Below are 26,005 nucleotides of genomic sequence, written 5' to 3'. Positions count from 1 at the left end.
GTATTTCAGGAGAGGAGCTGATCATGTGGGGTATAGACAGAGAGTTACATAGTGGGGGAGCAGGACACAGCAGATCACTCACGTGTGTTATGTATTTCAGGAGAGGAGCTGATCATGTGGGGTATAGACAGAGAGTTACATAGTGGGGGGAGCAGGACACAGCAGCACAGAGTATTTCAGGAGAGGAGCTGATCATGTGGGGTATAGACTGAGAGTTACATAGTGGGGGGAGCAGGACACAGCAGCACAGAGTATTTCAGGAGAGGAGCTGATCATGTGGGGTATAGACTGAGAGTTACATAGTGGGGGAGCAGGACACAGCAGCACAGAGTATTTCAGGAGAGGAGCTGATCATGTGGGGTATAGACTGAGAGTTACATAGTGGGGGGAGCAGGACACAGCAGCACAGAGTATTTCAGGAGAGGAGCTGATCATGTGGGGGTATAGACTGAGAGTTACATAGTGGGGGGAGCAGGACACAGCAGCACAGAGTATTTCAGGAGAGGAGCTGATCATGTGGGGTATAGACTGAGAGTTACATAGTGGGGGGAGCAGGACACAGCAGCACAGAGTATTTCAGGAGAGGAGCTGATCATGTGGGGGTATAGACTGAGAGTTACATAGTGGGGGAGCAGGACACAGCAGCACAGAGTATTTCAGGAGAGGAGCTGATCATGTGGGGTATAGACTGAGAGTTACATAGTGGGGGGCAGGACACAGCAGCACAGAGTATTTCAGGAGAGGAGCTGATCATGTGGGGTATAGACTGAGAGTTACATAGTGGGGGAGCAGGACACAGCAGCACAGAGTATTTCAGGAGAGGAGCTGATCATGTGGGGTATAGACTGAGAGTTACATAGTGGGGGAGCAGGACACAGCAGCACAGAGTATTTCAGGAGAGGAGCTGATCATGTGGGGTATAGACTGAGAGTTACATAGTGGGGGAGCAGGACACAGCAGCACAGAGTATTTCAGGAGAGGAGCTGATCATGTGGGGGTATAGACTGAGAGTTACATAGTGGGGGAGCAGGACACAGCAGCACAGAGTATTTCAGGAGAGGAGCTGATCATGTGGGGTATAGACTGAGAGTTACATAGTGGGGGAGCAGGACACAGCAGCACAGAGTATTTCAGGAGAGGAGCTGATCATGTGGGGTATAGACTGAGAGTTACATAGTGGGGGAGCAGGACACAGCAGCACAGAGTATTTCAGGAGAGGAGCTGATCATGTGGGGTATAGACTGAGAGTTACATAGTGGGGGAGCAGGACACAGCAGCACAGAGTATTTCAGGAGAGGAGCTGATCATGTGGGGTATAGACTGAGAGTTACATAGTGGGGGAGCAGGACACAGCAGCACAGAGTATTTCAGGAGAGGAGCTGATCATGTGGGGTATAGACTGAGAGTTACATAGTGGGGGAGCAGGACACAGCAGCACAGAGTATTTCAGGAGAGGCGCTGATCATGTGGGGTATAGACTGAGAGTTACATAGTGGGGGGGGGGGAGCAGGACACAGCAGCACAGAGTATTTCAGGAGAGGAGCTGATCATGTGGGGTATAGACTGAGAGTTACATAGTGGGGGGAGCAGGCACAGCAGCACAGAGTATTTCAGGAGAGGAGCTGATCATGTGGGGTATAGACTGAGAGTTACATAGTGGGGGAGCAGGACACAGCAGCACAGAGTATTTCAGGAGAGGAGCTGATCATGTGGGGTATAGACTGAGAGTTACATAGTGGGGGAGCAGGACACAGCAGCACAGAGTATTTCAGGAGAGGAGCTGATCATGTGGGGTATAGACTGAGAGTTACATAGTGGGGGGGGCAGGACACAGCAGCACAGAGTATTTCAGGAGAGGAGCTGATCATGTGGGGTATAGACTGAGAGTTACATAGTGGGGGAGCAGGACACAGCAGCACAGAGTATTTCAGGAGAGGAGCTGATCATGTGGGGTATAGACTGAGAGTTACATAGTGGAGGGAGGAGGACACAGCAGCACAGAGTATTTCAGGAGAGGAGCTGATCATGTGGGGTATAGACTGAGAGTTACATAGTGGAGGAGGAGGACACAGCAGCACAGAGTATTTCAGGAGAGGAGCTGATCATGTGGGGTATAGACTGAGAGTTACATAGTGGGGGAGCAGGACACAGCAGCACAGAGTATTTCAGGAGAGGAGCTGATCATGTGGGGTATAGACTGAGAGTTACATAGTGGAGGAGGAGGACACAGCAGCACAGAGTATTTCAGGAGAGGAGCTGATCATGTGGGGTATAGACTGAGAGTTACATAGTGGGGGAGCAGGACACAGCAGCACAGAGTATTTCAGGAGAGGAGCTGATCATGTGGGGTATAGACTGAGAGTTACATAGTGGAGGAGCAGGACACAGCAGCACAGAGTATTTCAGGAGAGGAGCTGATCATGTGGGGTATAGACTGAGAGTTACATAGTGGGGAGCAGGACACAGCAGCACAGAGTATTTCAGGAGAGGAGCTGATCATGTGGGGTATAGACTGAGAGTTACATAGTGGGGGAGGCAGGACACAGCAGCACAGAGTATTTCAGGAGAGGAGCTGATCATGTGGGGTATAGACTGAGAGTTACATAGTGGGGGAGCAGGACACAGCAGCACAGAGTATTTCAGGAGAAGGAGCTGATCATGTGGGGTATAGACTGAGAGTTACATAGTGGGGGAGCAGGACACAGCAGCACAGAGTATTTCAGGAGAGGAGCTGATCATGTGGGGTATAGACTGAGAGTTACATAGTGGGGGGAGCAGGACACAGCAGCACAGAGTATTTCAGGAGAGGAGCTGATCATGTGGGGTATAGACTGAGAGTTACATAGTGGGGAGCAGGACACAGCAGCACAGAGTATTTCAGGAGAGGAGCTGATCATGTGGGGTATAGACTGAGAGTTACATAGTGGAGGAGCAGGACACAGCAGCACAGAGTATTTCAGGAGAGGAGCTGATCATGTGGGGTATAGACTGAGAGTTACATAGTGGGGGAGCAGGACACAGCAGCACAGAGTATTTCAGGAGAGGAGCTGATCATGTGGGGTATAGACTGAGAGTTACATAGTGGGGGGGGCAGGACACAGCAGCACAGAGTATTTCAGGAGAGGAGCTGATCATGTGGGGTATAGACTGAGAGTTACATAGTGGAGAGCAGGACACAGCAGCACAGAGTATTTCAGGAGAGGAGCTGATCATGTGGGGTATAGACTGAGAGTTACATAGTGGGGGGAGCAGGACACAGCAGCACAGAGTATTTCAGGAGAGGAGCTGATCATGTGGGGGGTATAGACTGAGAGTTACATAGTGGGGGGGCAGGACACAGCAGCACAGAGTATTTCAGGAGAGGAGCTGATCATGTGGGGTATAGACTGAGAGTTACATAGTGGGGAGCAGGACACAGCAGCACAGAGTATTTCAGGAGAGGAGCTGATCATGTGGGGTATAGACTGAGAGTTACATAGTGGGGGAGCAGGACACAGCAGCACAGAGTATTTCAGGAGAGGAGCTGATCATGTGGAGGTATAGACTGAGAGTTACATAGTGGAGGAGCAGGACACAGCAGCACAGAGTATTTCAGGAGAGGAGCTGATCATGTGGGGTATAGACTGAGAGTTACATAGTGGGGGGGGGGGAGCAGGACACAGCAGCACAGAGTATTTCAGGAGAGGAGCTGATCATGTGGGGTATAGACTGAGAGTTACATAGTGGGGAGCAGGACACAGCAGCACAGAGTATTTCAGGAGAGGAGCTGATCATGTGGGGTATAGACTGAGAGTGACATAGTGGGGGGGCAGGACACAGCAGCACAGAGTATTTCAGGAGAGGAGCTGATCATGTGGGGTATAGACTGAGAGTTACATAGTGGGGGGAGCAGGACACAGCAGCACAGAGTATTTCAGGAGAGGAGCTGATCATGTGGGGTATAGACTGAGAGTTACATAGTGGGGGAGCAGGACACAGCAGCACAGAGTATTTCAGGAGAGGAGCTGATCATGTGGGGTATAGACTGAGAGTTACATAGTGGGGGAGCAGGACACAGCAGCACAGAGTATTTCAGGAGAGGAGCTGATCATGTGGGGTATAGACTGAGAGTTACATAGTGGGGGAGCAGGACACAGCAGCACAGAGTATTTCAGGAGAGGAGCTGATCATGTGGGGTATAGACTGAGAGTTACATAGTGGGGGAGCAGGACACAGCAGCACAGAGTATTTCAGGAGAGGCAGCTGATCATGTGGGGTATAGACTGAGAGTTACATAGTGGGGAGCAGGACACAGCAGCACAGAGTATTTCAGGAGAGGAGCTGATCATGTGGGGTATAGACTGAGAGTTACATAGTGGAGGAGCAGGACACAGCAGCACAGAGTATTTCAGGAGAGGAGCTGATCATGTGGGATATAGACTGAGAGTTACATAGTGGGGAGCAGGACACAGCAGCACAGAGTATTTCAGGAGAGGAGCTGATCATGTGGGGTATAGACTGAGAGTTACATAGTGAGGAGCAGGACACAGCAGCACAGAGTATTTCAGGAGAGGAGCTGATCATGTGGGATATAGACTGAGAGTTACATAGTGGGGAGCAGGACACAGCAGCACAGAGTATTTCAGGAGAGGAGCTGATCATGTGGGGTATAGACTGAGAGTTACATAGTGGGGGAGCAGGACACAGCAGCACAGAGTATTTCAGGAGAGGAGCTGATCATGTGGGGTATAGACTGAGAGTTACATAGTGGGGGAGCAGGACACAGCAGCACAGAGTATTTCAGGAGAGGAGCTGATCATGTGGGGTATAGACTGAGAGTTACATAGTGGGGGAGCAGGACACAGCAGCACAGAGTATTTCAGGAGAGGAGCTGATCATGTGGGGTATAGACTGAGAGTTACATAGTGGGGGAGCAGGACACAGCAGCACAGAGTATTTCAGGAGAGGAGCTGATCATGTGGGGTATAGACTGAGAGTTACATAGTGGGGGGCAGGACACAGCAGCACAGAGTATTTCAGGAGAGGAGCTGATCATGTGGGGTATAGACTGAGAGTTACATAGTGGGGGGGCAGGACACAGCAGCACAGAGTATTTCAGGAGAGGAGCTGATCATGTGGGGTATAGACTGAGAGTTACATAGTGGAGGAGGAGGACACAGCAGCACAGAGTATTTCAGGAGAGGAGCCGATCATGTGGGGTATAGACTGAGAGTTACATAGTGGAGGAGCAGGACACAGCAGCACAGAGTATTTCAGGAGAGGAGCTGATCATGTGGGGTATAGACTGAGAGTTACATAGTGGGGGGCAGGACACAGCAGCACAGAGTATTTCAGGAGAGGAGCTGATCATGTGGGGTATAGACTGAGAGTTACATAGTGGGGGGAGCAGGACACAGCAGCACAGAGTATTTCAGGAGAGGAGCTGATCATGTGGGGGGTATAGACTGAGAGTTACATAGTGGGGGGGCAGGACACAGCAGCACAGAGTATTTCAGGAGAGGAGCTGATCATGTGGGGTATAGACTGAGAGTTACATAGTGGGGAGCAGGACACAGCAGCACAGAGTATTTCAGGAGAGGAGCTGATCATGTGGGGTATAGACTGAGAGTTACATAGTGGGGGAGCAGGACACAGCAGCACAGAGTATTTCAGGAGAGGAGCTGATCATGTGGAGGTATAGACTGAGAGTTACATAGTGGAGGAGCAGGACACAGCAGCACAGAGTATTTCAGGAGAGGAGCTGATCATGTGGGGTATAGACTGAGAGTTACATAGTGGGGGGGGGAGCAGGACACAGCAGCACAGAGTATTTCAGGAGAGGAGCTGATCATGTGGGGTATAGACTGAGAGTTACATAGTGGGGAGCAGGACACAGCAGCACAGAGTATTTCAGGAGAGGAGCTGATCATGTGGGGTATAGACTGAGAGTGACATAGTGGGGGGGCAGGACACAGCAGCACAGAGTATTTCAGGAGAGGAGCTGATCATGTGGGGTATAGACTGAGAGTTACATAGTGGGGGGAGCAGGACACAGCAGCACAGAGTATTTCAGGAGAGGAGCTGATCATGTGGGGTATAGACTGAGAGTTACATAGTGGAGGAGCAGGACACAGCAGCACAGAGTATTTCAGGAGAGGAGCTGATCATGTGGGGTATAGACTGAGAGTTACATAGTGGGGGAGCAGGACACAGCAGCACAGAGTATTTCAGGAGAGGAGCTGATCATGTGGGGTATAGACTGAGAGTTACATAGTGGGGGAGCAGGACACAGCAGCACAGAGTATTTCAGGAGAGGAGCTGATCATGTGGGGTATAGACTGAGAGTTACATAGTGGGGGAGCAGGACACAGCAGCACAGAGTATTTCAGGAGAGCAGCTGATCATGTGGGGTATAGACTGAGAGTTACATAGTGGGGAGCAGGACACAGCAGCACAGAGTATTTCAGGAGAGGAGCTGATCATGTGGGGTATAGACTGAGAGTTACATAGTGGAGGAGCAGGACACAGCAGCACAGAGTATTTCAGGAGAGGAGCTGATCATGTGGGATATAGACTGAGAGTTACATAGTGGGGAGCAGGACACAGCAGCACAGAGTATTTCAGGAGAGGAGCTGATCATGTGGGGTATAGACTGAGAGTTACATAGTGGGGGGGCAGGACACAGCAGCACAGAGTATTTCAGGAGAGGAGCTGATCATGTGGGGTATAGACTGAGAGTTACATAGTGGTGGAGCAGGACACAGCAGCACAGAGTATTTCAGGAGAGGAGCTGATCATGTGGGGGTATAGACTGAGAGTTACATAGTGGGGGGGCAGGACACAGCAGCACAGAGTATTTCAGGAGAGGAGCTGATCATGTGGGGTATAGACTGAGAGTTACATAGTGAGGAGCAGGACACAGCAGCACAGAGTATTTCAGGAGAGGAGCTGATCATGTGGGATATAGACTGAGAGTTACATAGTGGGGAGCAGGACACAGCAGCACAGAGTATTTCAGGAGAGGAGCTGATCATGTGGGGTATAGACTGAGAGTTACATAGTGGGGGAGCAGGACACAGCAGCACAGAGTATTTCAGGAGAGGAGCTGATCATGTGGGGTATAGACTGAGAGTTACATAGTGGGGGAGCAGGACACAGCAGCACAGAGTATTTCAGGAGAGGAGCTGATCATGTGGGGTATAGACTGAGAGTTACATAGTGGGGGAGCAGGACACAGCAGCACAGAGTATTTCAGGAGAGGAGCTGATCATGTGGGGTATAGACTGAGAGTTACATAGTGGGGGAGCAGGACACAGCAGCACAGAGTATTTCAGGAGAGGAGCTGATCATGTGGGGTATAGACTGAGAGTTACATAGTGGGGGGCAGGACACAGCAGCACAGAGTATTTCAGGAGAGGAGCTGATCATGTGGGGTATAGACTGAGAGTTACATAGTGGGGGGGCAGGACACAGCAGCACAGAGTATTTCAGGAGAGGAGCTGATCATGTGGGGTATAGACTGAGAGTTACATAGTGGAGGAGGAGGACACAGCAGCACAGAGTATTTCAGGAGAGGAGCCGATCATGTGGGGTATAGACTGAGAGTTACATAGTGGAGGAGCAGGACACAGCAGCACAGAGTATTTCAGGAGAGGAGCTGATCATGTGGGGTATAGACTGAGAGTTACATAGTGGGGGGCAGGACACAGCAGCACAGAGTATTTCAGGAGAGGAGCTGATCATGTGGGGTATAGACTGAGAGTTACATAGTGGGGGGAGCAGGACACAGCAGCACAGAGTATTTCAGGAGAGAAGATAAAAATCTGTTAGTTATGTCACTATTTCCAGCTGAGAACAATGTTGGTCTTTCATTATCCGTGGACAGCACATCGGACGTCTCGGAGGGCTGGAAATTCGGGTGGGTGACGGGTGAGGTTTGGCCTTTTCCTAAATCAACAGCCACCTCTCCAGTCCTGTATTTCAAGTTTTTCGTTCAAAAATATGCATGAAAAATCCTGAGACCCTGATGTTGGGTCTGGGAAGACCCCGGGTGACTGATCCTGTCCTGTTAGTTTTGTTTTTGTAACCAGGAATCTTGATATCCCGTAAACAAGGTTAAAGTTTTAAATTTCAAAAAAATATATATATATGTAACATTTTTGAATAATTCTGTTTTTTTTATCCAAAATATAAAGAATGGATTGTAAATGACTGACTAATAAATCTGTGACAGACCCCATTTCTTATTTCCGAGCTGTTACTAGTGATATTAGAGGCGCAGTGTGGGAAAGCTGTGGTGCGCGGTGAGCTCTGGCTGTGTAATGGGAAGCTGCGGCTCCTCGCTGAGGTCTCCGTGTTACAACCTGCCGGTCGTGCACATGTGGGCGGGAGGCAGCAGGTGCGTTTTGATACCTGTAGGCTACAGCTAATACTAGAAGATTAGTTCCTGCACTGAGGAGGCTCAGCAGGTGGAAGACGATGAGAGGCTGAGAATGTAACAGAATGGAGAATGTCACTGACGCGTTTCACAGTTGTATTCCTAGCATGGATATAAGGCATGAGCGAAATGCGTGGGTAAAGTCCCCCTACAGCTTCTCCTGCATTGAGGAGGCTCAGCTGGTGGAAGACGAAGAGAGGCTGAGATTGTAACAGAATGGAGAATGTCACTGACGCGTTTCACAGTTGTATTCCTAGCATGGATATAAGGCATGAGCGAAATGCGTGGGTAAAGTCCCCCTACAGCTTCTCCTGCATTGAGGAGGCTCAGCTGGTGGAAGACGAAGAGAGGCTGAGATTGTAACAGAATGAAGAATGTCACTGACACGTTTCACAGTTGTATTCCTAGCATGGATATAAGGCATGAGCGAAATGCGTGGGTAAAGTCCACCTATAGCTTCTCCTGCATTGAGGAGGCTCAGCAGGTGGAAGGTTATGAGGCGTCTGTAACAGAATGAAATATTTTACTAACTTGCTTCATAGTGGTAGTCCCGTATTCCTAGCATAATTGGAATGCATGGCCGAAACGCGTGGGAGAATTCTACCTGTAAATATTGAACTTTACCTGCACTAAGGAGACTCAGTAGGTGCAAGGCCATAATGGGAGACTGAGAATGTAACAAAATGGAGAAGTTGTTTTTTCCGACGCGTTTCATGGTTGTAGTTGTGTATTTCTAGTATGATTGGAATGTATAAGCGAATCGTGTGGGGGAATTCCAGCTATAGACTCCGTGCTTTAAGTATTGAGCAGTTCCCGCACTGAGGAGGCTCATCGAGCTAAAGAGAGAGCAAAATCTCATAGATAAATTTACAGACGCATTTCAGTGTTGTATTCCTCATTCCTTTGCATAGATAATAATTCCTTTCTACATCAGTCCCTGTCCCCATGGGGCTCACAATTTAATCAACCTACCAGTATGTTTTGGAGTGTGGGAGTAAACCGGAGGACCCGGAGGAAACCCACGCAAACACGGAGAGAACATAAATATGGGCCAAGAGAAGCATTAGAAAAATTCTGTGCTGCTTTTCTAGATGTCGGCATGGATGAAATGCTTCTCCTATATAGTAGAGTGGCCGTTGCACACCTGCATCATTGAGTACAGACGCATTTTGGGCATGGGCTCTCTTTAATTCGAGTGGAACACATGACCAAAACGCTTGAGTTGCTTCTCCCTATCGAGCTTACTCTCCGCTTCTTGCATCCATGAGGATCAACAGATAGAAGACTACGAGAGGCTGGAGGGTAATTGAGAATAATAACACCGTGGAGAATCTTACTGACGCGTTTCAAGACCTTTATTCCTCCTCACTATTATGGGTGAAATCCATGACTGAAACTCAACCCTTGATCTGCATCTCCAGCTTGCCCAGTGGATTGTCCTGTCAGTTGTGTAGAAGCCACTACATAATATGCACAATATAATTACTTTGCCTTTAGGATTAGACATACATGATTAAAACGCGTGGGTACTTCTTGCGGATTATCGTATTCTGTTCTCCATACATGGAGCATTTCCTCCACTGAGAAGTCTCTATACTTAGAAGAAAGTGAGAGACGTCAGAGGAATTACAGCATGGAGACTTACTGACGCGTTTCGGGGCCTTTACTCCATCCATGACAAAAATACAAGAAATAACTTTTCTTTAAGGTTTGATCTCAATCTCATATAACGTGGAGGGTTTGGGGAACTCCTGCAGCTATAATCCATTAAAAATAGGGTCTGGGCATCTGCTCTTTATTCATAGAATGGAAGTCAAATTCGTGACCAAAACGCGTGGTCACCTTTTTCTGTAGACAACAGAGATGGTTCAGTCTTACTGTAAGAAATCATAGCATGGGCAAGCTTACTGACGCGTTTCGGGGGTATTAGTTACAACTTGGATGTGAATTGCATGTCGTAAATGTAAAGCTTCTATATAAAGAGCCCAAATCAGGGGACAATGTGTAAAGTAAGTGAGCGGATTCACTCTCTCCTATTCATCCAAAATGCGTCGGTATATTATTTTTTGGGGGTTGCATAGCGACCACACAACTTCTGCTTCCCTTGTACCTCAGATACGATTTGTTATTTTTCCAATGCGTTTCGGGTTCACAGTCTTGGCATAGTGCTGGTGAAACGCGCGGCCGGGTGTGCTTTGTATTCGTTGCTTGTCCTTTTGTGTCAGCGACAAGGTTAGCAGGGCTCACATAGACGGCCGGTGATATCTGTTGGACACCTACCTACTTTATTCATATATGTGCAGAGTAGACCGAAACGCGCTGTCTGTGCTGTGTATTAATCCCCCGGAGCTGCCACCCCACACCCCATCCTGTTTGGCTTTATTAGATGTCCGCCCGCAGACGGTGGCGATGATAAACAGGCGGATTGAGGAGCTGTGTACCTGAAGCCTGGGCGGGCCGAGCTGGGCGGGTGACATGCGGTGATGATTATTATTGTTATTATTATGATGAGATGCGTTTTGATCCTTCTTTTTTTTTTTTTCCGCCAAGCCTTATTAGGTGTTGCCCGTATATGTCAGGGCAGGAGAAGCGCGTTTCCGGGGCTAAGCCGTGTGATGAGTATGTTCTGTCCTCGCCCTGCAGACTTAATTGTCTTCTATACTGTATCTATATAACCCTGTTATTATGTATCAGCAGCGGCTGATAACAGAGAGCAGTAGTCCACTGACCATTCTGCTGTGTGTCCGGGCCGCACAGCCATCTGGACCGGCGCCGTGCTGTAGCCTCCTGATACGCGGATCATAATGTAACATAGAAACTTTGTATCTTTTGTGTTCGGAATGTTCGTGTATCCAGACGTCTTATGTATCAGAGTTCTTAAAGGGCCCCTCTAATTTCTTGTCCCTACCTGCCCCGATCCGGGGTGCACTTGTTGCCTCCTTTTTCGATGCAATCCCCCCTTTAAATCTTCGGATCGCCGTCTTGTTCCCTTTGTCCTGACTCCGTGAGCAATTATCGAAGCCTAAATTTAGCCCAAAGCCTAAGCCGCACATTACATGGGAGTCGCCCGCTGATTGGCCACTTACCTGAGGTGTTAGTGCAGGACCTTTAAATAGACTCCATTAGGCAGGCACTGGAAGTGCAGTCCCCCATCTGCTGCTAGGGGGCAGCGTGCAGGAGGCACCCAGCTTTCTACGCCCCCATCAGGAGGAAGCGCCTCTCCGGTAGAACAGGATCTGTGGTGCAGTCTCCAGGGCTGGTAAACACATTCCCGGGCCGGTCCGGCCACATTTCATGCTAACAGGCCCCTTCCAGAATTGTAAGGCTGCGGGGCAGAAGTTACCGGGGTGTCGTGTGTTGTGTGACCCCGTGAGCCATTGTCTGTTTTGTTTTGCCTGAAGGCGCTGATATTAAACCAAAAGTTAAAGTGGAGGGGAGGGCGCTGCTCCCCGGGCCAGAACTCACCTGCTCCATCATCCCTGTCCTCAGGCTGTAATGTACTGATCACATGAAGTCTAATCCTGCAAGACCCAGAAGACCCCCACCCTGTATTATAGCAGTTATATTCCTGTACATAGGGGGCAGTATTATAGTAGTTATATTCCTGTACATAGGGGGCAGTATTATAGTAGTTATATTCTTGTACATAGGGGGCAGTATTATAGTAGTTATATTCCTGTACATAGAGGGCAGTATTATAGTAGTTATATTCCTGTACATAGGGGACAGTATTATAGTAGTTATATTTCTGTACATAGGGGGTAGTATTATGGTAGTTATATTCCTGTACATAGGGGGCAGTATTATAGTACTTATATTCTTGTACATAGGGGGCAGTATTATAGTAGTTATATTCTTGTACATAGGGGGCAGTATTATAGTAGTTATATTCTTGTACATACGGGGCAGTATTATAGCAGTTATATTCCTGTACATAGGGGGCAGTATTATAGTAGTTATATTCCTGTACATAGGGGGCAGTATTATAGTAGTTATATTCTTGTACATAGGGGGCAGTATTATAGTAGTTATATTCCTGTACATAGAGGGCAGTATTATAGTAGTTATATTCCTGTACATAGGGGACAGTATTATAGTAGTTATATTTCTGTACATAGGGGGTAGTATTATGGTAGTTATATTCCTGTACATAGGGGGCAGTATTATAGTACTTATATTCTTGTACATAGGGGGCAGTATTATAGTAGTTATATTCTTGTACATAGGGGGCAGTATTATAGTAGTTATATTCTTGTACATAGGGGGCAGTATTATAGTAGTTATATTCCTGTACATAGGGGGCAGTATTATAGTAGTTATATTCCTGTACATAGGGGGCAGTATTATAGTAGTTATATTCCTGTACATAGGGGGCAGTATTATAGTAGTTATATTCCTGTACATAGGGGGCAGTATTATAGTAGTTATATTCCTGTACATAGGGGGCAGTATTATAGTAGTTATATTCCTGTACATAGGGGGCAGTATTATAGTAGTTATATCCCTGTACATAGGGGGCAGTATTATAGTAGTTATATTCCTGTACATAGGGGGCAGTATTATAGTAGTTATATTCCTGTACATAGGGGGCCATATTATAGTAGTTATAATCCTGTACATAGGGGGCAGTATTATAGTAGTTATATTCTTGTACATAGGGGGCAGTATTATAGTAGTTATATTCCTGTACATAGGGGGCAGTATTATAGTAGTTATATTCTGGTACATAGGGGGCAGTATTATAGTAGTTATATTCCTGTACATAGGGGGCAGTGTTATAGTAGTTATATTCCTGTACATAGGGGGCCATATTATAGTAGTTATATTCTTGTACATAGGGGGCAGTATTATAGTAGTTATATTCCTGTACATAGGGGGCAGTATTATAGTAGTTATATTCTGGTACATAGGGGGCAGTATTATAGTAGTTATATTCTGGTACATAGGGGGCAGTATTATAGTAGTTATATTCCTGTACATAGGGGGCAGTATTATAGTAGTTATATTCCTGTACATAGGGGGCAGTATTATAGTAGTTATATTCCTGTACATAGGGGGCAGTATTATAGTAGTTATATTCCTGTACATAGGGGGCAGTATTATAGTAGTTATATTCCTGTACATAGGGGGCAGTATTATAGTAGTTATATTCCTGTACATAGAGGGCAGTATTATAGTAGTTATATTCCTGTACATAGGGGCAGTATTATAGTAGTTATATTCTTGTACATAGGGGGCAGTATTATAGTAGTTATATTCTTGTGCATAGGGGGCAGTATTATAGTAGTTATATACTTGTACATAGGGGGAAGTATTATAGTAGTTATATTCTTGTACATAGGGGGCAGTATTATAATAGTTATATTCCTGTACATAGGAGGCAGTATTATAGTAGTTATATTCTTGTACATAGGGGGCAGTATTATAGTAGTTATATTCTTGTACATAGGGGGCAGTATTATAGTAGTTATATTCTTGTACATAGGGGGCAGTATTATAGAAGTTATATTCCTGTACATAGGGGGCAGTATTATAGTAGTTATATTCCTGTACATAGAGGGCAGTATTATAGTAGTTATATTCCTGTACATAGGGGCAGTATTATAGTAGTTATATTCTTGTACATAGGGGGCAGTATTATAGTAGTTATATTCTTGTGCATAGGGGGCAGTATTATAGTAGTTATATACTTGTACATAGGGGGAAGTATTATAGTAGTTATATTCTTGTACATAGGGGGCAGTATTATAGTAGTTATATTCCTGTACATAGGAGGCAGTATTATAGTAGTTATATTCTTGTACATAGGGGGCAGTATTATAGTAGTTATATTCTTGTACATAGGGGGCAGTATTATAGTAGTTATATTCTTGTACATAGGGGGCAGTATTATAGAAGTTATATTCCTGTACATAGGGGGCAGTATTATAGTAGTTATATTCTTGTACATAGGAGGCAGTATTATAGTAGTTATATTCTTGTACATAGGAGGCAGTATTATAGTAGTTATATTCTTGTACATAGGGGGCAGTATTATAGTAGTTATATTCTTGTACATAGGGGGCAGTATTATAGTAGTTATATTCTTGTACATAGGGGGCAGTATTATAGTAGTTATATTCTTGTACATAGGGGGCAGTATTATAGTAGTTATATTCTTGTGCATAGGGGGCAGTATTATAGTAGTTATATTCTTGTACATAGGGGGCAGTATTATAGTAGTTATATTCTTGTACATAGGGGGCAGTATTATAGTAGTTATATTCTTGTACATAGGGGGCAGTATTATAGTAGTTATATTCTTGTGCATAGGGGGCAGTATTATAGTAGTTATATTCTTGTGCATAGGGGGCAGTATTATAGTAGTTATATACTTGTACATAGGGGGAAGTATTATAGTAGTTATATTCTTGTACATAGGGGGCAGTATTATAGTAGTTATATTCTTGTACATAGGGGGCAGTATTATAGTAGTTATATTCCTGTACATAGGAGGCAGTATTATAGTAGTTATATTCTTGTACATAGGGGGCAGTATTATAGTAGTTATATTCTTGTACATAGGGGGCAGTATTATAGTAGTTATATTCTTGTACATAGGGGGCAGTATTATAGTAGTTATATTCCTGTACATAGGGGGCAGTATTATAGTAGTTATATTCTTGTACATAGGAGGCAGTATTATAGTAGTTATATTCTTGTACATAGGAGGCAGTATTATAGTAGTTATATTCTTGTACATAGGGGGCAGTATTATAGTAGTTATATTCTTGTACATAGGGGGCAGTATTATAGTAGTTATATTCTTGTACATAGGGGGCAGTATTATAGTAGTTATATTCTTGTACATAGGGGGCAGTATTATAGTAGTTATATCCCTGTACATAGGGGGCAGTATTATAGTAGTTATATTCTTGTACATAGGGGGCAGTATTATAGTAGTTATATTCTTGTACATAGGGGGCAGTATTATAGTAGTTATATTCCTGTACATAGGGGGCAGTATTATAGGAGTTATATTCTTGTACATAGGGGGCAGTATTATAGTAGTTATATTCTTGTACATAGGGGGCAGTATTATAGTAGTTATATTCCTGTACATAGGGGGCAGTATTATAGTAGTTATATTCTTGTACATAGGGGGCAGTATTATAGTAGTTATATTCCTGTACATAGGGGGCAGTATTATAGTAGTTATATTCCTGTACATAGAGGGCAGTATTATAGTAGTTATACTCTTGTACATAGGGGGCAGTATTATAGTAGTTATATCCCTGTACATAGGGGGCAGTATTATAGTAGTTATATCCCTGTACATAGCGGCAGTATTATAGTAGTTATATTCCTGTACATAGGAGGCAGTATTATAGTAGTTATATTCTTGTACATAGGGGGCAGTATTATAGTAGTTATATTCTTGTACATAGGGGCAGTATTATAGTAGTTATATTCCTGTACATAAGGGGCAGTATTATAGTAGTTATATTCCTGTACATAGGAGGCAGTATTATAGTAGTTATATTCTTGTACATAGGGGGCAGTATTATAGTAGTTATATTCCTGTACATAGGGGGCAGTATTATAGTAGTTATATTCTTGTACATAGGGGGCAGTATTATAGTAGTTATATTCTTGTACATAGGGGCAGTATTATAGTAGTTATATTCCTGTACATAGGGAGCAGTATTATAGTAGTTATATTCTTGTACATAGGGGGCAGTATTATAGTAGTTATATTCCTGAACACAGGGGGCAGTATTATAGTAGTTATATTCTTGTACATAGGGGGCAGTATTATAGTAGTTATATTCCTGTACATAGGGGGCAGTATTATAGTAGTTATATTCTTGTACATAGGGGGCAGTATTATAGTAGTTATATTCCTGTACATAGGGGGCAGTATTATAGTAGTTATATTCCTGTACATAGGGGGCAGTATTATAGTAGTTATATTCTTGTACATAGGGGGCAGTATTATAGTAGTTATATTCCTGTACATAGGGGGCAGTATTATAGTAGTTATATTCCTGAACACAGGGGGCAGTATTATAGTAGTTATATTCTTGTACATAAGGGGCAGTATTATAGTAGTTATATTCCTGTACATAGGGGGCAGTATTATAGTAGTTATATTCCTGTACATAGGGGGCAGTATTATAGTAGTTATATTCCTGTACATAGGGGGCAGTATTATAGTAGTTATATTCCTGTACATAGGGGGCAGTATTACACGCTGGTTACATGTGTATAAGTACGTGTGGAATGTACATTTGCTATTTTTAGTCGCTTCCCTGTAATTTGCTGTTTCTGTGACCCACATTCCTGTTACTGGACTTGGAGCAGTTGTCACCTTTGTTCTTGTGGAGTTGCCCTTTTAGCAGTTCTCTCCATGCAGTATTGCCTTATCTTCCCAGTATTAGTATTTGGCGATTCTCACGGATTCGGGATCACCTTGGGAATCCCTTCCAGCTGGCAGGAAGCCTTAGTTGGAGGGTATGAATCCTGTGTGTCAGTAGTTACATACCGCATAGCGCAGGTGACAATGAAATATCAGACGGAGAAGATGAACAGGTTCCTCTGCCCTGGATGAGGCTGCGGTGTTCTGCCTCTGAGCCTGGAGAGACTGAGCCATTGTTCCTGTGTGAATGGGATGTTTATGTAGATGTCTGACCGTTCATAGACCGTGTGAGAATCTACTGCGGCCTCCACTCACACTACACAACCAGATGGACTGGAAACCGTCCGAAGTCTGGGGACAGGACAGGGACACGCTGACACTTGGGGGACAGGACAGGGACACGCTGACACTTGGGGGACAGGACAGGGACACGCTGACACTTGGGGGACAGGACAGGGACACGCTGACACTTGGGGGGACAGGACAGGGACACGCTGACACTTGGGGGCACAGGACAGGGACACGCTGACACTTGGGGGACAGGACGGGGACACGCTGACACTTGGGGGACAGGACAGGGAGATGCTGACACTTGGGGGACAGGACAGGGACACGCTGACACTTGGGGGGACAGGACAGGGACACGCTGACACTTGGGGGACAGGACAGGGACACTCTGACACTTGGGGGGACAGGACAGGGACACGCTGACACTTGGGGACAGGACGGGGACACGCTGACACTTGGGGGACAGGACGGGGACACGCTGACACTTGGGGGACAGGACGGGGACACGCTGACACTTGGGGGGACAGGACACGGACACGCTGACACTTGGGGGACAGGACAGGGACACGCTGACACTTGGGGACAGGACAGGGACACGCTGACACTTGGGGGACAGGACAGGGACACGCTGACACTTGGGGGGACAGGACAGGGACACGCTGACACTTGGGGGGACAGGACAGGGACACGCTGACACTTGGGGGACAGGACAGGGACACGCTGACACTTGGGGGACAGGACAGGGACACGCTGACACTTGGGGGGACAGGACAGGGACACGCTGACACTTGGGGGGACAGGACAGGGACACGCTGACACTTGGGGGATAGGACAGGACAGGGAGACGCTGACACTTGGGGGATAGGACAGGACAGGGACACGCTGACACTTGGGGGACAGGACAGGGACACGTTGACACTTGGGGGACAGGACAGGGACACGCTGACACTTGGGGGGACAGGACAGGGACACGCTGACACTTGGGGGGACAGGACAGGGACATGCTGACACTTGGGGGACAGGACAGGGACACGCTGACACTTGGGAGGACAGGACAGGGACACTCTGACACTTGGGGGGACAGGACAGGGACACGCTGACACTTGGGGGGACAGGACAGGGACACGCTGACACTTGGGGGGACAGGACAGGGACACGCTGACACTTGGGGGGACAGGACAGGGACACGCTGACACTTGGGGGACAGGACAGGGACACGCTGACACTTGGGGGACAGGACAGGGACACGCTGACACTTGGGGGGACAGGACAGGGACACGCTGACACTTGGGGGACAGGACGGGGACACGCTGACACTTGGGGGACAGGACAGGGACACGCTGACACTTGGGGGACAGGACAGGGACAAGCTGACACTTGGGGGGACAGGACAGGGACACGCTGACACTTGGGGGACAGGACAGGGACACGCTGACACTTGGGGGACAGGACAGGGACACGCTGACACTTGGGGTCAGGACAGGGACACGCTGACACTTGGGGGACAGGACGGGGACACGCTGACACTTGGGGGACAGGACAGGGACAAGCTGACACTTGGGGGGACAGGACAGGGACACGCTGACACTTGGGGGACAGGACAGGGACACGCTGACACTTGGGGGACAGGACAGGGACACGCTGACACTTGGGGTCAGGACAGGGACACGCTGACACTTGGGGGACAGGACGGGGACACGCTGACACTTGGGGGACAGGACGGGGACACGCTGACACTTGGGGGACAGGACAGGGACACGCTGACACTTGGGGGGACAGGACGGGGACACGCTGACACTTGGGGGGACAGGACAGGGACACACTTGGGGGACAGGACGGGGACACGCTGACACTTGGGGGACAGGACAGGGACACGCTGACACTTGGGGGGACAGGACAGGGACACACTTGGGGGACAGGACGGGGACACGCTGACACTTGGGGGACAGGACAGGGACACGCTGACACTTGGGGGACAGGACAGGGACACGCTGACACTTCTCTTCCTGTGTTTCGTTACTTCACCAGGTTGCAGTGAATGTACTTAAACGCTGTTCACTTTCCATCCCCTGATAATCTCTATGATTCCAATACTTCTCACAGCTGAGGGTTTGTTACAGTTGCATGTGGCCGTGTAGAAGCAGTGTTGTGTGTGTGGGGTCATTGTTCTTCCTCCAGCGCGGGTCTTAGCCTGGGAACGAGTGTTTGTGCTGCGAGTCGGCAGTTGTGCCCGCAGGCTACACATTAGTGCGGGGCTGGTGCTCCTGCGGGGTGAGCGCTGCACAGCCCCTGCACCTGCCAAGAGGAAACCCCGGGGCGCAGCCTGCAGACGCCACAAGTGCAGGATCCTGATATGCATAGGAAAGCTGGGTGACCAGTCCATTAGGGTTCAGTAATCCCAGGGATCCTGGGAATATCAAAAGGACAACCGTTATGACTTACCTCCACACAAGCTGGCATCCAGCTTTTCCAGGATCCTGATATTTGTAATAAAGCTGATGTTCCAGTTCATTAGTAATTAGCATATCGTCCCCGTTAGTTCCTAAGAATGTAAAAGGCATCTAGTATGGCTTACCTCCACATAAGCCAGAATCCAGCTTTTCCAGGATCCTGATAGGCAGCTCACACAGCTTTTGCATAATCCAGCTTTCTTGGAAAAGTTGTGTCATTCTGTATCTTAGGAAAGCGGAGCAACTATTCTGTGCGGAGAAGGCAAACAGATTGGGTGATAAGTAGAGTTATCAGTGGTTTTAGGAAAGTTGGGTGTCCAAGTCATTAGGATCCAGTATGTCAGCCATCTTTATTCCAGGGTCAGATAGAGGCAACCAGAATGGCCTCTACTCAGCTTTCCCTGGTCCCTGAATGGATAAGTTGAGCTGTCTATGAAAATGCCTAATTTTTTTTTTAGTTACTGCTTGTCAGAGCTCAATAAAGCTGGATTTCCACTCCATTTGGAGCCTTGGTAATCAATACGAATGTTGTCCTTATGAATTGGCACTCTGCTTCTCCAGGCTCCTGAATGGGGACATTTCAACCTTACAAAACATCCTGGTCTTGTAGTGATTGATATCAGGAGTGTAGGAAAGCTGGGTGAGCGGCCTATTAGGAGCCAGGGATCTTTGTAGTGTGAAAGCAGTTGTTCCAGGCTTTTCCAGACTCCTGATTTGTCAGTAGTCGTGGGGTCACGTGGTGTAGTCTGTAGCTATGGAGACACATAATTCTGCATCGGGGCTGTGTGTCAGTATGAGAGGCAGCCGAGCATGGACACAGGGCAGTCTGTAACTATAAGGACATGGAGACACATAGCTCTGCATGGGGGCTGTGTACATAATACGGCGGGGCTGTGTGTCAGTATGAGAGGCAGCCGAGCATTGATACAGGGTAGTCTGTAGCTATGGGGACACATAGCTCTGCATGGGGGCTGTGTACATAATACGGCGGGGCTGTGTGTGAGTAGTCGTGGGGTCACGTGGTGTAGTCTGTAGCTATGGGGACACATAGCTCTGCATGTGAGCTGTGTACATAATACGGCGGGGCTGTGTGTGAGTAGTCGTGGGGTCACGTGGTGTAGTCTGTAGCTATGGGGACACATAGCTCTGCATGGGAGCTGTGTACATAATACGGCAGGGCTGTGTGTGAGTAGTTGTGAGGTCACGTGGTGTAGTCTGTAACTATTGGGACACATAGCTCTGCATGGGAGCTGTGTACATAATACGGCAGGGCTGTGTGTCAGTATGAGAGGCAGCCGAGCATTGATACAGGGTAGTCTGTAGCTATGGGGACACATAGCTCTGCATGGGAGCTGTGTACATAATACGGCAGGGCTGTGTGTCAGTATGAGAGGCGGCAGAGCATGGACACAGGGTAGTCTGTAGCTATGGGGACACATAGCTCTGCATGGGGGCTGTGTACATAATACGGCGGGGCTGTGTGTGAGTAATCGTGGGGTTACGTGGTGTAGTCTGTAGCTATGGGGACACATAGCTCTGCATGTGAGCTGTGTACATAATACGGCGGGGCTGTGTGTGAGTAATCGTGGGGTTACGTGGTGTAGTCTGTAGCTATGGGGACACATAGCTCTGCATGTGAGCTGTGTACATAATACGGCGGGGCTGTGTGTGAGTAATCGTGGGGTTACGTGGTGTAGTCTGTAGCTATGGGGACACATAGCTCTGCATGGGGGCTGTGTACATAATCCGGTACATGATTATCTCTGTGTCTTGCAGTGGTCCCCCTCATCCTGAAGGCTCTGGTGTATGATGAGAAGCGGGGGGCCTGCAGCGTGGGCTCCAATGTGCGGGACGCCGCCTGCTACGTGTGCTGGGCCTTCGCTCGCGCCTACGACCCCCTGGAGATGAAACCTTTCGTAAACCTCATCGCAAGGTAAGTGGCGTCCCTATGACAACTCTTCCTGTCCTCCCTGATCGTCGCTGATGAGCACATGACTGTGTGACACTTGCAGGACCCGGAGGTGACACCCGGCGTCTGGCGCCTTTATTACCCGGATTATCCGCGCTCTTAAAGGCGATGAATCACCGGAGATTCATAGAGGGGTCAGTTTACTGCACCGGAGGCCGTCCTGGGGTGCACCGCCCCCCCCCCAGATTTTATATATATTATAGGGGCCCAGTGTGAAGAGAAGTGTGTGTGCACCCGCAGAGGTGTCGTGTCACTGTAACAGTGCAGCTTCTGGAGCTGTCAGTAGATTATGATACTATAGGGTCCCCCTCCAGGGCTGTGTACAATGTGAGGGGCCCGGACCGTGGTGTCCCTTTAGCCGTCCTTCTAATCCCGGCTCCTCATCAGTGGCTGTCAGGCAGAGTGTTCTGTAGTGCAGCGCATGGAGGACCTCCTGCAGCCCGATACACCCGGTTCTGGGGGAGGCCCGACCCCTCCCACATCCAGACCCCCCCAATGCCTGGGAGGAGAAGATATCCAATCAGGAGACCCCAGTGTAGATACCGGGGGTACAGACACCTAAGAACTGCCCCCGCTACCTGCACAATGGTAGGATTAGATACACAGGTCAGCAGACAGTATCACAAGAATAGGATTAGATACACAGCTCAGCAGACAGTATCACACAGGAGAGGATTAGATACACAGCTCAGCAGACAGTATCACACAGGGGAGGATTAGATACACAGCTCAGCAGACAGTATCACACAGGAGAGGATTAGATACACAGGTCAGCAGACAGTATCACAAGAATAGGATTAGATACACAGCTCAGCAGACAGTATCACACAGGAGAGGATTAGATACACAGCTCAGCAGACAGTATCACACAGGGGAGGATTAGATACACAGCTCAGCAGACAGTATCACACAGGAGAGGATTAGATACAGAGCTCAGCAGACAGTATCACACAGGGGAGGATTAGATACACAGCTCAGCAGACAGTATCACACAGGAGAGGATTAGATACAGAGCTCAGCAGACAGTATCACACAGGGGAGGATTAGATACACAGCTCAGCAGACAGTATCACACAGGATAGGATTAGATACACAGCTCAGCAGACAGTATCACACAGGGGAGGATTAGATACACAGCTCAGCAGACAGTATCACACAGGATAGGATTAGATACACAGCTCAGCAGACAGTATCACACAGGATAGGATTAGATACACAGCTCAGCAGACAGTATCACACAGGAGAGGATTAGATACACAGCTCAGCAGACAGTATCACACAGGGGAGGATTAGATACACAGCTCAGCAGACAGTATCACACAGGAGAGGATTAGATACACAGGTCAGCAGACAGTATCACAAGAATAGGATTAGATACACAGCTCAGCAGACAGTATCACACAGGAGAGGATTAGATACACAGCTCAGCAGACAGTATCACACAGGGGAGGATTAGATACACAGCTCAGCAGACAGTATCACACAGGAGAGGATTAGATACAGAGCTCAGCAGACAGTATCACACAGGGGAGGATTAGATACACAGCTCAGCAGACAGTATCACACAGGAGAGGATTAGATACAGAGCTCAGCAGACAGTATCACACAGGGGAGGATTAGATACACAGCTCAGCAGACAGTATCACACAGGATAGGATTAGATACACAGCTCAGCAGACAGTATCACACAGGGGAGGATTAGATACACAGCTCAGCAGACAGTATCACACAGGATAGGATTAGATACACAGCTCAGCAGACAGTATCACACAGGATAGGATTAGATACACAGCTCAGCAGACAGTATCACACAGGAGAGGATTAGATACACAGCTCAGCAGACAGTATCACACAGGGGAGGATTAGATACACAGCTCAGCAGACAGTATCACACAGGAGAGGATTAGATACAGAGCTCAGCAGACAGTATCACACAGGGGAGGATTAGATACACAGCTCAGCAGACAGTATCACACAGGATAGGATTAGATACACAGCTCAGCAGACAGTATCACACAGGGGAGGATTAGATACACAGCTCAGCAGACAGTATCACACAGGATAGGATTAGATACACAGCTCAGCAGACAGTATCACACAGGATAGGATTAGATACACAGCTCAGCAGACAGTATCACACAGGAGAGGATTAGATACACAGATCAGCAGACAGTATCACACATCATAGGATTAGATACACAGCTCAGGAGACTGTATCACAAGGATGGGATTAGATACACAGCTCAGCAGACAGTATCACACAGCATAGGATTAGATACACAGCTCAGCAGACAGTATCACACAGGATATGATTAGATACGCAGCTCAGCAGACAGTATCACACAGGATAGGATTAGATACACAGCTCAGGAGTCAGTATCACACAGGATAGGATTAGATACACCGCTCAGCAGACAGTATCACAAGAATAGGATTAGATACACAGCTCAGCAGACAGTATCACACAGGATAGGATTAGATACACAGCTCAGCAGACAGTATCACAAGAATAGGATTAGATACACAGCTCAGCAGACAGTGTCACACAGGAGAGGATTAGATACACAGCTCAGCAGACAGTATCACAAGAATAGGATTAGATACACAGCTCAGCAGACAGTATCACACAGGATAGGATTAGATACACAGCTCAGCAGACAGTATCACAAGAATAGGATTAGATACACAGCTCAGCAGACAGTGTCACACAGGAGAGGATTAGATACACAGCTCAGCAGACAGTATCACACAGGATAGGATGAGATACACAGCTCAGCATACAGTATCACAAGAATAAGATTAGATACACAGCTCAGCAGACAGTATCATACATCATAGGATTAGATACACGGCTCAGGAGACTGTATCACAAGGATGGGATTAGATACACAGCTCAGGAGACAGTATCACACATGATGGGATGAGATACATAGGTCACAGGAAGTATCACACAGGATAAGATTAGATACACAGCTCAGGAGACTGTATCACACAGGGGAGGATTAGATACACCGCTCAGCAGACAGTATCACACAGGATAGGATTAGATACACAGCTCAGGAGACTTTATCACACATGGGATTAGATACACGGCTCAGGAGACTGTATCACAAGGATAGGATTAGATACACTGCTCAGCAGACAGTATCACACAGGATGGGATTAGATACACCGCTCAGCAGGCAGTTTCACAAGGGAGAGGATTAGATATGCAGCTCATTGGCAGTATCGCACAGGAGGGCTTTAGATACACAGCTCAGCAGATGGTTTCACACAGGATGGGATTAGATACACAGCTCATTGGCAGTATCACACATGGGATTAGATACAGCGCTCAGCAGACAGTATCACACATGGGATTAGATACACAGCTCAGGAGAGTGTATCACACATGGGATTAGATACACAGCTCAGCAGGCAGTATCACACAGCATGGGCTTAGATACACAGCTCAGCAGGCAGCATGGGCTTGGATACAGTGCACTGGGGTGTGTTGGGGTGAAGGTGCTGAGTCAGGGTGCTGTGGGTGCTGGAGCTGTCAGTTTCGTCTCCCCCCTGGCGCTGTATGTGGCAGTGGGAGAGGACGGGTGTGGCGTGGCGTCTCCCGGTGTTAGAGCCGCGGGGTGCGGGCGCCTGCAGTCAGGAGATGCCTCACAGCTACGTCTTATGGATATCACTGCTGTACATGTTACTAGGAGATCTGTCATATATACTGGGGGTGTCCTCACACTGCTGTGCTCTGTGCCTCCAGTGCTGGATATACTGGGGGTGTCCTCACACTGCTGTGCTCTGTGCATCCAGTGCTGGATATACTGGGGGTGTCCTTACACTTCTGTGCTCTCTGCAGCCAGTGTTAGTTATACTGGGGGTGTCCTCACACTGCTGTGCTCTGTGCAGCCAGTGCTGGATATACTGGGGGTGTTCTCACACTGCTGTGCTCTGTGCAGCCAGTGCTGGATATACTGGGGGTGTCCTCACACTGCTGTGCTCTGTGCAGCCAGTGCTGGATATACTGGGGGTGTTCTCACACTGCTGTGCTCTGTGCAGCCAGTGCTGGATATACTGGGGGTGTCCTCTCACTGCTGTGCTCTGTGCAGCCAGTGCTGGATATACTGGGGGTGTCCTCTCACTGCTGTGCTCTGTGCAGCCAGTGTTAGTTATACTGGGGGTGTCCTCACACTGCTGTGCTCTGTGCAGCCAGTGCTGGATATACTGGGGGTGTCCTCACACTGCTGTGCTCTGTGCAGCCAGTGCTGGATATACTGGGGGTGTCCTCACACTGCTGTGCTCTGTGCATCCAGTGCTGGATATACTGGGGGTGTCCTCACACTGCTGTGCTCTGTGCAGCCAGTGCTGGATATACTGGGGGTGTCCTCACACTGCTGTGCTCTGTGCAGCCAGTGCTGGATATACTGGGGGTGTCCTCACACTGCTGTGTCCTGCTGCTACTAAGAACATACAGAAAGGAATGATTATACATAACA

The 26,005-nt window shown here is 47.8% G+C and overlaps 1 protein-coding gene across 3 annotated transcripts in view; it reads left to right on the top strand.

Annotated features, from left to right (window-relative positions):
• Window positions 1–26,005, top strand: part of TBCD (tubulin folding cofactor D) — a 648,429-nt gene that overhangs the window by 358,372 nt on the left and 264,052 nt on the right. For all 3 annotated transcript variants that reach the window (XM_072112667.1, XM_072112666.1, XM_072112665.1), the window contains exon 15: window positions 21,329–21,485. In XM_072112667.1, the coding sequence (XP_071968768.1) occupies window positions 21,329–21,485 (157 nt within the window). The remainder of the gene's footprint in view (window positions 1–21,328; window positions 21,486–26,005) is intronic.

The sequence above is a fragment of the Engystomops pustulosus genome, chromosome 6 (assembly GCF_040894005.1).
Source record: "Engystomops pustulosus chromosome 6, aEngPut4.maternal, whole genome shotgun sequence".
In the NCBI taxonomy this organism is placed as follows: domain Eukaryota; kingdom Metazoa; phylum Chordata; class Amphibia; order Anura; family Leptodactylidae; genus Engystomops; species Engystomops pustulosus.
Note: the sequence above shows the minus strand (reverse complement) of the source record. Positions and strands in the feature narration are given on the sequence as shown.